Here is a 14,674-nt window from a genome sequence, read left to right as displayed (position 1 = left end):
ATCCCCTCTTAAGTGCAATGAAACACTCGATATTCAAAGGTAGCTTGTCTGGATTTTCTACATGTCAGTTGGTTGAACAAGGAGGAAGGGAAGTGTCTTCCCAGACAATGGAAATTAACATCCTTGAAATAGATATTCATTTAGTCAGAATTCATGTCAACCTAATTCTGAAACACAGAGTTCCGTCTGAGTTCTAAACGTTATGGCAAAGTCCCCAAATTAGATTTCAGTACCCTAAAATGTCAACAAATATGTGGTTTAAAATTTTTTGAAGATACAACCTGATGGGGAAATGGAGTTGAGATACATTTTTAGACTTTCCACAAGCATTAGGATATCCAGCTCTGTTGGAAAGGAGGGTGACACTATAATTCTGAATAGAAGGAAAACAAAAATTTCATACATAAAGATTAAAAAATAAAGTTATTTGAATATTTTGGGTTCCCTAAGTGGGAAATAAAGCAAACTTCTTGTGCTGAGGAAAGAATACTGTACCAGAGCTCAAGATAGGTGAGATCATTTTATCAAGTAATTGTGAGACTTGCACGGGATATAGTATCTGGGCCTTGTTTTTTCTTCAAGCATAAAACAGGGGGTATGAAATACATCTCAAAGCTCACATCTAACATGGAAGTTAATGGAATCACAGACTCTCTGAAATAGAAGGAAACAGTAGTGAATTATTTTCTCAGCGTAAATTCTAAGTGGTGTTTCTGGAGAGAGGAAGATCATTACATTTCAGATCAGCCTATTTCATCTCCAGACATCTTTCAATAATAGAGTCTTCTTTATATTGAGGTAAAATGTGTTAACTTGTAACTTTTATCATTGATCCTGGATTAACTTCTGGACCATAAATGACAAGAATAATCTCTTCCCCCTCACCCTTGCTAGCATATCAGTTACTTGAAGTAGGTCATCACATCAGAGATCACTCTATTCTAATCTATTAGTCCCTGATCCCTATAAATTCTTCTATATATGAGTTTGCGTTCCTTCCTAATTCTGGTTGGTCTTAAATTGTAAGCTGTTTCACGCAGGCCTGTGTACTTTAGACAGCAAAACAGAGTTCTGTCCATTGCTCTTCCTGAAAAAGTTTGCTAGAGGTGGAAGAACTGGTATCAGAAACTGATCTCCAGGGGCTGTGGATCCTGTCCAAGATGGTGGCAGTGGGGTTGGAGATGGGGAAAGGAAGCCAGGGCTGGTTCTGCCTCCTGGAGTTTTAAAAGTCTAAGCTCATCAGCACAGGAAAGCTGATGGGGCAGACTTAAATTCTATCCAAGCACATGGTGATATCCTAAAGATCACATACCACGAGAGAAGGGCAGTTCACCTAATAAACGTGATTTTACTTGTCAGTTGGGAGCCAGAGGATCACGCAAGGAACAGTGTAGCCTGGGCAGGCTTCCCTAGTCTAATCCTTAAATTGTAAGACTATCCTGGTGGTTTTCATATCATATCATCAGAGTAGCTCGTTAAAAATAAGATTCTCAGGCCTACAGATTGGATTCAGTGAGCATGGGGTGTCCACAAATCTAATTTTCAATAGCTCTCTCCATAGACAGAGATGCAGATGGCCCATGGACACTCAGTAAAATACACTGTTTCTGGTTCTTTTGACATCAGAGACACCAAATCCTGAGGACCCCACCATAGGTCCCACCATGATGGAGTAAAATAGAGAACTATTCAGCTGGATGCTTTAAGGTCAGCCTAGAATGGCCCCCTGTAGGCCTGGATGGCTAAATGTTCGTTGAATGAATGCTCCTCCCTGCTCCTCCTCTCTAACCACTCCCAAATCCTTGTTTGTTGAAACCATTTTTGTTTTCAATTTTGAAACTTCTCTCAATCCCTACAACCAGTCTCTCCCTACACGTTCCTGTCAGATCTTCGGTAGAAGTTTTTTTTCTTCCCATTCTGTCTTTTCTTACTGCAAGTTGGCAGATCATTCTTGCTGAGTTCCTAACTATAGTTTGAATCTAAAGCGTCTCAGATTATAAGTACAGAAGCAAAGAATTCCATTGTCCAGTGGGACTGACTACTGTGGTAATAGAGAGGGCCAGATGTGAGGATTCGGTTTGAGCTCCTAGAAGATGGAAGTGGAGGTGTTAACAAAAATGGTAGGAGAATCTCTAGACTCAAGAGGGAAAATGAGGCGTTCAGTTTTGTTCAAAGACAATTTAAGGTTCTGGTAGGATATTTAAAAGAAAACTATACTGTATTACATATTGTACAAAATACACCATTGGAAATCTGGGCCAGGAACTCAGAAAAGAGGTCTAGGTTACATATTGAGTTATACACAGTGATTCGATTAGGTGAGATTATAAAGAGAGAGAGGTATGGGGGAGGGTAGGAAAAAGGACACAGATCGAACCTTAAAAAAAAAAAGCCTATCTGTAGCAATATAGAGGGAGAGGGACCACGAGTAATCCAATCAGGAAGCTAACTAGAGTACAGTGTTACAGAAGCCAAGGTAAGAAAGTATCAAGGAAAGGTTTCTTGACTTAATAGAACATTTGTACATACAAATCGGTAGTAGTTAAATTCACACTGAAGGTTTAAGCAATAAGCGGTCAGTGATGAAGAAAGCAAGTCGTAGCAAGCTGCTCTATTCAGATGTAAAACAATAAAAATGAATGAGTGAATGGATGCATGGAAAAAGAAACAAGAATGAAGTAGCAGTTTGATTTGTCCTTAGAAGAAAATGGATGATGCTTGCTGGAGAAACCAACACATTCAGTGACTGAAAATGCAAGAAAAAGGAGTTAAGGAAAATCTGAGAGGATAATTGATAGCAACATAAAAGTAAAAAAGGAGGAAACTGAAAATTATATCAGACTTTTTTGAGTCAAGTTGGAGATAACGTCACTAGAGAGACTGAGAAGATGAAGATACCATGGGTGGCTGGCAGTGGGGGTGGGATAGATAATAGAATGATGGGTTAACCAAGGCAGAAGTCTATTTATCTCTTATATAAAAGAAGTCACAAGGTACACAGACAGGGTTTCTTTGGTGGTTCCAAACATGTGGCTCCACGTCATGAGGGACCCTGGCTCATCCTGTTTTCAATTCACCATCCTAGTTTATGGCTTCTATCTTCATGGTTCAAGAGAGCTGCTAGATCTCCATTGATCACACCCATGTGTGCTGGCTAGAAAGGAAAAGCAGAAAAGCAAAAATGGCTCCTTGCAGCTGCATGAGGTCTCTTTCAGCAGCCTTTGTGGGAAGTATCACAAAAGTTTTGCTTTCATGTATTTGGCCAGAACTTTTATCAGCTACACCTATTCACAAAGGAGGCTGGAAAATATAGTTTTGTTCCCTCATTGTGACCAGAGAAACGTCAGGGTTCTCTTACAAAGAAGGAAGGGAAGATGATGGTGTTCGGTAACTGTCAGTTTCTGTCATAGACATGGTGAAACATTTGTGATGAGGCCATTATTCCAGTTTCGTCACTTTTTCTAGCAAAACTGGTTATCAGGAAAAGAAATGTTTTGGCCGGGGCTATGGACTGGAGTGGCAGTTTCCAAGAAGGAAGTGAGCAATTCCAGAGTACAAGCAAACATACTGCTGAAACCCGGATACTGAGGTCCAGGCAGATGGACTGAAAAAGCACAATGGGTACTCATGGGGCTAGAGATCACAAGGAACGCAGAGAGCTAGTTGAATAAAGAAGAAAGGAATGGGAAAGTGGAAGAAAGATGGTGTGATGAGAAGAGGAGATTTCAAGTTGGCAAAAATAAGGCAGTTACAAATGCTCAAAGTATGAGATGTGATTATTCTTGGCTGGAATGGAAAAACAGGTTATTATATTGATGTGTAGTAGTTATGGAAACAAGGCTAGAAGGATCATTGATAAGGATGATATCAGGACTTGAAAGTGGAGAGCAACACTGAACTGGAGACTAAAAACCTAGCTATTCATGAGATCAGAAGTAAACAGAATGAGGAGTAGGGTCAATGTAGAGATTCACCTACAACTGAGGAGAGGTTGATTGGAAATCGCAGGGAAATATTAGTAATGGCAGACATTTATTGAGTACTTGCTATGTGACAAACAAGAAACTGTGTTTTTAATATAAAAATGATTTTTAAATTTACTATTTAGGAATAATTTTAGATTTACATAAAAGTCGTGAAGATACAGACTTTCTTTCTTCCCTTCATCCGTCTTCCTCTAAACTTAACCTCTTCCATAACCGTGGTACATTGGTAAAGCTAGGAAATGACAGTGGTACAGTACTATTAACTAAACGTGACTCGGCTTTCTTCAGTCGTTCCACTAATGCCTCTTTTCTATTGCAGAATGCAATCCCACATACCCTGTTGTACTTTGTATTTCGTTGTCATGCCTCCTTAGTCTCCTCCGACCTGTGACGTCTCAACATCTGTTTTCCTTGACCTTAACACTTTAAAGAATACTCCCAGGAATCTTGTGGCATGTCTCTCAATTGGGGGTTCTCTGACATTTTCTGATGAGTAGACTAGGGCTGTGTGTGTTTGAGAAAATACCACAGAGCAGAAGTGTGCTGATCATATAGCATCGTATCTGTGAGAACACCACAACATAACTGATGTCAAACTCGATCTCTTGGTTAAAGTGGTGCTTGCCAGATGTCTACAATATAAACATTTTTTCCCCCTTTCTCTACTGTATTCAGCAAGAGGCTGAGTTTAGCCCACACTCAAGGGGAGGGGTATTAAGCTCCATCTATTGGAAGGCATAGTTACCTATATTTGTGATTTTCCTGTAAGGAAGGTTTGCCCCCTCGTCCCCATTTATTTATTTCTTCAATCATTTATTCACATCAGGATGGACTCACGGATATTTTATTCTTTGGGTTGTAATCCAATACTATTATTTTTTTGCTCAAATTGTTCGTTTTGGCAACTGGGAACTGTTTTTACATAAATTATTTATTGAATCCTGTGAGGTGCCTATTACTGTTATCCTTATTTTGTAGAAACGGAAACTCAGGCTCAGAGAGTAAGAAACCTTCCCAATGATTCACATCATGTGTGTGTTGAGGCCAGGTGTCTTCAGAGTCTGTGTGCTTAGCTTTGCTGTGCTGCTCTTAAGAGTGAAAGGATGCTCAACGGAAGTCAACCAGAGATAAGGTGTCTTTCTTTCACCCTTTTTCAGAGGTGAGAGCACAGATTTTGAGGGGATTCGTCATAAAGGCAGTAGTTGCAGAATGGATGAGCTTCCAAAGGGTCAGTATGTAGAGAAAGAAACACACATGGTGGTCAGAACTAAGCCTGTTGCCAGGTGGGAGGAGAGGAGAGTAGCTAACTAAGGCAAATGAGGGAATAAACAGGATGCAGGACAGCTAATGTCATAGAACCTAAGGGAGGAAAAAAGTTCATTGAGGGTGCAGGGCCATAGAGAATCAGCCTGTGGTAAGATGGAAGTTAAGTGAACATCATCAAAGCAGCGTAATGGGAAGAAAACAAGATTTCAGGAGACCAACATTATTTTAGAGAAAGGAGGCAAAGAACTAAGTTAATAAGAAAAGGGATGCAGAATCAAGTAATTTTCTTTTTCCTGGGATAGAGGATGACCTGTACACAGGGGTGCCCATAGGAGAGAGAAAAGACTCTGGAAGAGGGAGACGGAGTAGCTGAGTGTATGAAAACTGGAAAGGAAGGGTGCTTGTTTTTTTTTTTTATTGAAGTAGAGTTGATTTACAGTGTTGTGTTAATTTCTGCTGTACAGCAAAGTCATTCAGTTAAATATAAATACACACGTTCTTTTTTACATTCTTATTCATTATGCTTTATCATAGGATACTGAATACAGTTCTCTGTGCTGTATAGTAGGGCCTTGTTGTTTATCCATTCCAAATACATTAGCTTGCATCTGCTACCCCCAACCTCTGTATGTAGAGAACAGACTTGTGGTTGCCAAGGGGGGGGCGGGGGAGGGATGGAGGGGCAGGTTGTGGTTAGGGAGAGTGTCCATCTTGGAGGCCGGGGAGCTTCTCCTTCTCCCATGTTGGAGGTTGGCCTAAGAGCAGAGGACAGTGGTATTGTGGAGGTGAAACTACAGACACACTTAGGATGTGCTGTGGGGTTTTGATGGTTTCAGTCGTATCAGTGCAACTGGAAGCATGGTCCTCTGCAGACACTGGGATAAAACTTGAGACATTCCCTAGTCTTGTGAGTAGCTAACATCCCTGGTCAGTGTTTGACAGGCTTGGTGACAAGGGGGCAAGTTGCAGTCATTCATGCTGATGAAGTCATTTGACTGAAAGTGGGGATCAGAAATATTATCTGGATTTTTCTTGACTCTTTCAGATCAAACAGTTGAAACTGAATATATTGTGCACGTAGGCAAAAGACAGTGTTAGTCTTTCTCAAATATTCAGAATTAAGTATGATGCTAATTGGCTATGTTTTTATCGACTTGTTGAGAAAAATACCTAATGATTAAGAATCAATGTAAAATTAATGTAAAAAATTGTTACTAGAATGAAAACTTTTCCCCAGGAACTTCTTTTCAACTCTAACTGCAGAATTCTTGGTGAGTGTTTAATAGTTACGAATTTAACACCAAAGGCTTAACATGCCATTTATATTTGTTAGAGGTGTAAGTTTGGGCAATACCTTTTCTAATCTAAGCATAGAATAGAACATGGGTTGTTTAAATTTTTGTCATAAATATTGTTAAAATATTGGCTATTAAAATGGAATGTTGGATTTTAATCTGAGATACAAAACAAATACCACTAGACTATACTACTGATAATACAAGGTTTAAAACAACATCCATTTCAGAAGCATTTTAACCTATGAAGTTACTTGAAGTGTGTTTTTTTTAATATTCCTGTCAAGGCCAAAATATCCAGGGGCAGAACTTTATAAGAAGTTTATGAATTATTGACTTAACCTATCCTTAAATATTGAAGACTGCTTTCATCTAATATAATTATAACACTATACTTTAAGTACTCACTTCCTTTATATGGACCAGAAAGAAGAATTTGCCTTAAAACATATTATTCATACTTGGTGATTATTTTATTACCATATATATTATTGTGTACAATTTTTTGATAATGAAGGATATTTATTACAAATCATATTTTAAACAAAAATGTATTCATGGCATATGTAAGCATTAACATCTTGAAGGAGAGAATACCCATGAAAACATTTACCTCAAATTTAGTAATACTGAAAAACACTAGTTTGAGCATAGCAATGATTGAAAGCTATATAATACATTGGAACACTGGTAAATCTTCAGGTACTGTAGGAACAACCTGGCATAGGAAAAAGATCAAATGAGGCACATCACATCCTCAGAAGTGCACATCATCTAAACATAAATCCCTCACTACAGCAGTACACAAACCATTCTTCCTTTGTTTGGCACTTAGCAGTACAGACAAAGGTGTATTTGGTTTAATGTGATTTTATTATTCTTAGATAAATTTTAGTTACTTTTATAGATAAAAATATACAATATTGCTTTAAGTTTTTTAAATTTTATAAGTGTATACTTGATTGTCATTATATTCACAATTTAAAAAGCCTATTTTTTTCCCCCACTAAACCATTCAGTAACATGTGGAAGAGACTAACAAAAATGGTTTATATGAAGACTTTTAATGAAAGGTTTAAATGTGAAAATGGAATATTAATCTGGATCACTGGTCTAAATCTTTAGTGATACCTCATGCTGGAAACAAATTATGAAATGTTTTAGACAAATTTATTATTTTCAACTCTTAAACTGATTCTACAGGTTCAAAATTTTGTCTGAAAATGCGTAAAACTGATGTAGATATTTTGTCTGAAGTCACTTTTATATACATTAATTTACTAAAAAAATAGAAACAAAAACATGTATTTTAATACTACATTTCAGTGTGGGATTCCATCACGTTTTTATATAATACGTGCAAAACGTGTCTGTGCCTTTCCAGATGTCATATTTAAATAAAAGAAAGGCAGATGGTGGCACTTTTAAGTCACCTGAGGATGGTTAAATTAATAGCCTGATTAATTTGCCTTATTGATAATAGAGGTCATCCTGTCATAGAAACAACCTAATACTTGAAGTTAAGAGAACTGCATGATTGTCTTTTTCTTAATACCAACTTTTGAAAGAAGTTGGATTCATTATTTGCTATCTTAAAAAGACACACTGATAAAATATGTTAAGACCCAAACAAATTATTTACGTGCATATATAAGGTATGCACTATCTTTAAATGAAAGAAAATATTTTACAAATAATTTTGTTCATGATAAACTATACAATGCACCATTCTTTTCACTCATACCAATACTTTGCACCAAACATTGCTGTATTCAATCTTAACACTCCTCAAATATGAGAAAAACAGTTTCCACTATACCAAGAAGTGAAATTTATAGTGAACATATTCCAACATCTTAAAGGATCACAGATCTACAACAGTTTTTAAAGAATTTATACATATTGAAATGGGTGCTTTACTTACTAAGGAGCTAAAAGTAAAGCTGCTTCTCTTCATTTTAAGTTAAATGCTGTAGCATTTAACAGCAGATTCTTTACACTGCAACATTCAACTATTAAGGTGGAGATTTTAGTAAAGCTAAATGGTGGTATATCTCTTACTTCTGAAAACTGTTGAAATTTTAGTGCTGCTGTCTTCTTTATATGATAATTAAAAAATAATTTGGAAAGACATCTTCCCTTTCAAAATTTTTCAACGTAAGGCACACGGCAACATTAAAGTCTAGAAACAACGAGATTAAATAATTAACTTTTCAACCATTTTTTGCCCTTTACCTGAAGAAAGTGGGTGAGTAGCGCCGTTAAAACATGCCTGGATTAATAAAAATGACTGAATTTAAGAAACACTGATAATATTTGTGTGCAGAATGTTATTAATTTTAAAAAGAGGAAGTATATTTTATACAAAACATACTCCTACAGTGTTATAGGTAGAAAAAATTGTGAGGCACTTACATTACCAAGGAAGGAGGAGAGCACTGAGATTATCTTTTTATAAAAGCACCGAACCACTCATTTTAACATCTGAGATAAAAGCAGAAGCTACAAATAAAAGAAAATAGTTCATATTTGGTACACTAATAAGAATGTTGAAGTTCAAAACTCGAAGTATTTCATTTTATTCTGACAGAAATAATTCCACCAGAGAAAAAGTTCTTATTTAAAAGTGTCATAATGTCCCCCTGAATAAGTTTTGTATATTCTGTGGTATCTCAGAATACTATAAAGTGTAGATTACTTCACTCCTCTGTGGCAGCCTACTTTCTATTTTAATGATGGTAATATATGTAATTAACTCCTCTTATAAAATCATTAAAATTTGGTTTGGAAAAACAGTGAGAACTACATATATCAATGCCTCCACGTGAACTTGCTAACGTCCAACAATGACAGTTTTATTACTCCCTAATAATGTTTCACAAACGAATTTAATCAAAAAACCAAGATGAAAAGTGGGCTTGGAATTACAGGAATCCACTGGATGTCAAGTCAGAGAAAGGTCTGGCTTCTGACGGGTGAAGATGGGTGGTAGGCTGAGGGTTATTTATGCTGTTTAATTCAGCTGGATAGGTTTCATTTAAGACTCCTCCGTTCTGAAACTGAAAACAAACAAAAATTGCAATGCAACTTATTAGAACAGCTCCTTCGTATACCTTAAGCCGTTAGATGTACGAAAATGTATTTTTAAAATCTTTGTCCTGGGCTTCCCTGGTGGCGCAGTGGTTGGGAGTCTGCCTGCCGATGCAGGGGACGCGGGTTCGTGCCCCGGTCCGGGAGGATCCCACATGCCGCGGAGCGGCTGGGCCCGTGAGCCATGGCCGCTGAGCCTGCGCGTCCGGAGCCTGTGCTCCGCGGCGGGAGAGGCCACAACGGTGAGAGCCCAGCGTACCGCAAAAAAAAAAAAAAAAAAACAAAAAACAACTTTGTCCTGCACGTTGTTAAACTTCAAATTCCTTTCCTGCTTTTAAATTTTAAATCATTCAGTGAAGACATACTGAACATATATTCTGTATTAGTTGCGTTTACAGCCTTTTGGTTTCTCTATTACATGGTATGGATGAATAATATCATTGTCTCACTGCAGATTTGGCATTCCATACCCTGAGAGAGTACTTGGTGAGTGAACTGCCTTTGGTTTGGATAGGAACTGATGGATCAGAGAGTGCCAATCGTGAATCACAGTAACTGTACTCTCTGTCATAAGTAAGTTTGTTTTGACCAGATTTTATCTAAAAGTTCTAGGTACCGATGAATTAATTACATTGAAGATCACTACACTGAACTACAGATAACCTAGAACCTTCTCAAAGGAGGTAAGTTTTGATTTGCAAGAGGTTTCTTAACATATTACACCATGGGTATATGATTGCTAGAACCAAGTTTTTTAATTCATAACATGCTTTACTACTAAAATTACTGTCCTAATTATGGAAATAAGTTACCAAAGTAAAATACTTGCTCTTGCCGTGTAACAGTGAACTTAGGCTGATTTCCATAACTGCTACTGGAAAAAAGGAGGGATGACAGAGATACCTAGTTCTGTAGGATTTTTACAGATTAGAGAGCCTTTTGTATTTTAGAATATAGTTAGTGAAAGTAACATTATAATCATACCCTTAATTGCTTTGAATGACATCTACCTTTCTGAAGCCTATATAACATTAGGTTTCAGTAATCAAAACAGACTGCTTCTAAACTTCGTCGAGTTTTCAAAAGGAATATAGTAAGTGCCCAGAGAATGGTAGGTTTTGAATAAATTACTCTCATCAGTCATAATACAGTGCACATCAGCAGTTCTCTAAATATACTGCCTACAGCAGTGCTGTCCACCAGAATATAATGTGAGCCACAGATGGAATTTTAATTTTCTTTAGTTTTTATAACTCCTAGGGGGAATATATAGGTCTAGAATTCTTATCATTCATAAAGAAGTAATACAAAACAGTGGGGGAAGAAAATACTGTAAGGAACTCATGCTAATGCAGGCCCTGTTCAAAATGTAATTTTACATAATTAACTTGTACAGCAAACTGTACAGAAGTTACCTACCCAGGCTTACTTCACAGCAGTGTTGTGAGATGAACTGTAACCAATTGTTAAATAACTGAAGGAAGTCAGGAATGAGGATAAGAAAAACTTTCACAGCCATTTTCTATGAATAAGCTCATATATAATCAGACAAAACCACGTGTATAAAAAGGCCAGAAAAAAACAATTAGTGAAAAAGAGTCAAGTAACATTTATAAACTATTATAATACATAGTCTTAGAACCAGGATTTGCTTCAAAACTAAACTTAAATACACGGTAAAATGAACTAAATATTTTCTAATGGAAAAGCATCAATGCAAACATGATGTATTCCTGGGTGGCCGAAGAGAGCAGCAGTCATCGGCACGCACTTTTTTTTTTTTAAGTTTCCACGATGCTAGAAGGGTTAGAATGACACATTTAAACGAAGACAAAGCATCCAGCTTGAGTCCCCTGATAGAAAGCCAGCTGAGATACCCTTTTTTTTTTTTTTAAAGAATGCCAGGGAAAAAAACTATCCTACCTTAAAGGATAAAATGAGGATCTGGCAGGTCACATAGAGCGACTGCCAGAGAACACCAAGGAACCCAAGCACTGAATTCCAGAGATCATCTAGGACAAAAGCATTTGAAGGAAGCACAACTATATTGATTTTTAACCCAATTTCAACAGAAATAGAGCCAATATTAAATAATAACTTTAAATAGAGTATAATCGATAAAAGCATTGAATCACTGTGTTGTACACCTGAAAGTAATTGTAAATCAATTATATGTCAGCAAAAAAATTGAGCTTTGAAGAAAATAGTTTTAAAAATTTAAAAGGCCGTATTTTTAAAAATCAAGATTGTTCTCAATAATATACTTTTAACTAATTTCATCTGGTTGTCACTTAAGGCCATGTTGCTTTTTTCCTTGATTTCTTTCTCCTTTCAGGTAACTATGATATACTTGTATTACTAACCTATTAAAAAAGTACTGGCTTATAAAAAAATAGATAACATTTAAAATGCTCTCTCACATAAATGCTACAGATAATAGATTAAAATCAGTCACTGACGTAGAAAATTTTATAACTTGGTTCGATTTATAATGTAAGAAGAATCATCTAAAGGGTTTATTCAGTTTAATGAAACTCTTACCTTGTTTAAAAATGCCTGCGGGCCCGGCATTGTTGGGTTGTACTGCATCTGAGCCACATGGCTGTGCTGAGCTTCCGGCTGGCACTGGTACATTGACACAGCCCCGGCGTAACGTGTCTGAGGAGTTACTATGGCTGACTGTGGATTGAGTCCGTGCCTTTGGCTTTGAGGAACTTGTAAACATGTGACAAAGTCTTCTAAATTAGAAGAAGTTGTAGGGTATGGGGCTGGTTCAAAATCCCCGATGGGAAAGTCTAACTGTGTACCCTTAGAATGTGGCGGCAACACAGACTGACCACAGGGAATAAAGCTCTGTGCGTAAGGCATAGTATCAATCTCAGATTTGTAGGGCAACTCTTGACTGGTCCCAGGTACGTCTGAAAAGACATTGTACTGCTGTAAGTCTTGCTGAGGACAATTAAAAGGCACGGATTGGTTCGAGTTCCAGTTTGCGAACATGCCATTAACTTGCATATGCTGCATTTTCTGACACAGCTGTTGCTGCTGCTCCACTGCTCTGTGCTTCTGATGCTGCTGTAGCTGCTCTTGCTGTTCTAACTGGAGGTGCTCCTGTACCATGCAGCTTGGGTTCAGAGCCATGGACTCTTGCTGATGGTAACCTGAACACCCCAAGGCAGACTTATTTAAAGAGTCTTCGACGTAGGTCAGAATTTCATCTGTTAAGTCAATATCTCTGAAGTCTTCTTCACCAGAAAAGTCAGTTCTGAAAAATTCCTCATTCTGTTGCATGTGTTTGATATCTTCAAAATCGATACCTAGGTGTTTCATAATGCTGTACAAGTCACTGTTTCTATTATCTGGAAAGAGCCCTGCGTGATCTCCAGAGAGGGTTGGGTTCATTTCCTGAGACTGGCCAATCTGCTCGTGTTTCAGGATACTGTCACTTCCCATTGGTGCGACATTGTTTTGCCAATTACTGCACTCATTCTGAGAGTCAATGAAAAAGTTTCTTTCAAAAGGTGTACTACTTGAAGCAGGATAGAGATAAATAGATTCATCTTGTTGCATCATGGCATTCAGGAGGGAACTGGGATTGAGGGAATCCTTACTTAGAGTTGACTTGGTAGCAGAATCTTTTCCACCAGCACCATTTTTAGTCCTTATTGGTAAGGGATCCATTATGGGAGGAAAAGGGTTGGTTACCTCATATAAAACAGCTTCTCCAGTGGTAAACATAAAAGGCAACTTCAGATTTCGTTTTCGTAAATGCTCTGTTCCTTCTTCATCTCTAAAATTGTGCACAAGGAAGTCGGCGTTATGTTAAGGAGAGTCGCATCATAAACATTTCGAAATAAGAAATTTTAGAAAAGAAAAAATGATAGCAAGCAAAAGACACTGTAGTTGAGTTTCATAGCAGGGAACATGAACTTTGAGAGAAAATCTTTCTGATGATAAGTACTTAAAATTGTTTTTCAGACAAATTTAATTTAGAATTTGTCCAAAAACTTAATAATACAGTCATTAATTTCACACTCAGGTTCCATCCCTACCTGAAAAATGGATTACAAATGGAATAAAGATCCAAATGTAAAAATGAGGCTCGTTGAAATAAAATATAAAACCCAGAAGCGCTAAAGGAAGATTGACATATGAAAACTAAAAATGTTTGCATGGGGAAGGAATTCATAAATCAAGGCATGGAGAAAATGTCATAGTTATAGGTTCATATGTACTACACAGAGTGTATATATGTAAAATTTAATATCCATATTAGGTAAAGAGCTCCAATGGATCTCATAACCTCTTAATAACTAATAGAACAAGCAAACAAAAATATCAAATGTATAAAAACATTCCTCCATTCTAAAAACATTCTTCCATTCTTATAAACAAATTTTCCCATGGGAATTGACAACTGATTTCTAAACTTTATATAGAAATGTAAAGAGCCAAGATTATCTTGAAAGAGAACAAAAATTCTGAACAAACGAGATGGCGGGCATACATCAAGATATCAAGGCATATTAAGGTACAGAATAGTTTTGGTCTAAAAATAGACAACCAGACCAATGGAACCCCAGATACAATCCCCTGATTGAAATGCAGCGCAGTGGGGGAAAAGATGGTCTTTTCAAAAAACCATCTTTCCAATAAATGTTACTAGTCAGCTAGATATCCATATAAGGGATAAGGGAAAAGAATAATCTTGATCCTTACCCTCAAAACCACATACAAAAATCATTTCGCCAGACTGGAGAAAACTTTTGCAATACAAATATCTGACAAACTACTCACTTCGAGAATATATGAGAAACTTAAAAATCACTGCCTGCTTATTAGCAAACACGCTAAACAAAAGCACTGTTATGTTTTTATTTTGACAGATGGCGCTGGCTTTTCATCTTTCCTTCATATACTCATCTTTCCTTCATATACCCAGGATAAACCCTTGGAGTTTTCTTTGATTATTCTCTTTCTGTAGCTCTACATACACAGTTGTTCAAGAAAGTCTGTTAACTCTGTTTTCTCAATGTC

At 37.1% G+C, this 14,674-nt stretch overlaps 1 protein-coding gene across 6 annotated transcripts in view; it reads right to left on the bottom strand.

Annotated features, from left to right (window-relative positions):
* The window catches only part of AHR (aryl hydrocarbon receptor), a 104,429-nt gene that overhangs the window by 48,545 nt on the left and 41,210 nt on the right, over nt 1–14,674 (bottom strand). For 3 of the 6 annotated variants that reach the window (XR_009542005.1, XR_009542006.1, XR_009542007.1), the window contains exons 10-11: nt 12,179–13,427; nt 8,963–9,049 (exon numbers count right to left, since the gene is read on the bottom strand). Coding sequence is in view for 3 of the 6 variants with exons in the window: in XM_060157117.1 (XP_060013100.1) it covers nt 9,472–9,606; nt 12,179–13,427 (1,384 nt within the window). In the remaining 3 variants the exon portion in view is untranslated. Of the gene's footprint in view, nt 1–6,998; nt 9,607–12,178; nt 13,428–14,674 lie in introns of those variants that run through there. The other 3 variants (XM_060157117.1, XM_060157120.1, XM_060157118.1) reach the window with 3 other exon arrangements.

This window comes from Lagenorhynchus albirostris, chromosome 8 (genome assembly GCF_949774975.1).
Source record: "Lagenorhynchus albirostris chromosome 8, mLagAlb1.1, whole genome shotgun sequence".
Lineage (NCBI taxonomy): Eukaryota > Metazoa > Chordata > Mammalia > Artiodactyla > Delphinidae > Lagenorhynchus > Lagenorhynchus albirostris.
This window is presented reverse-complemented; position numbering and strand designations above follow the sequence as displayed.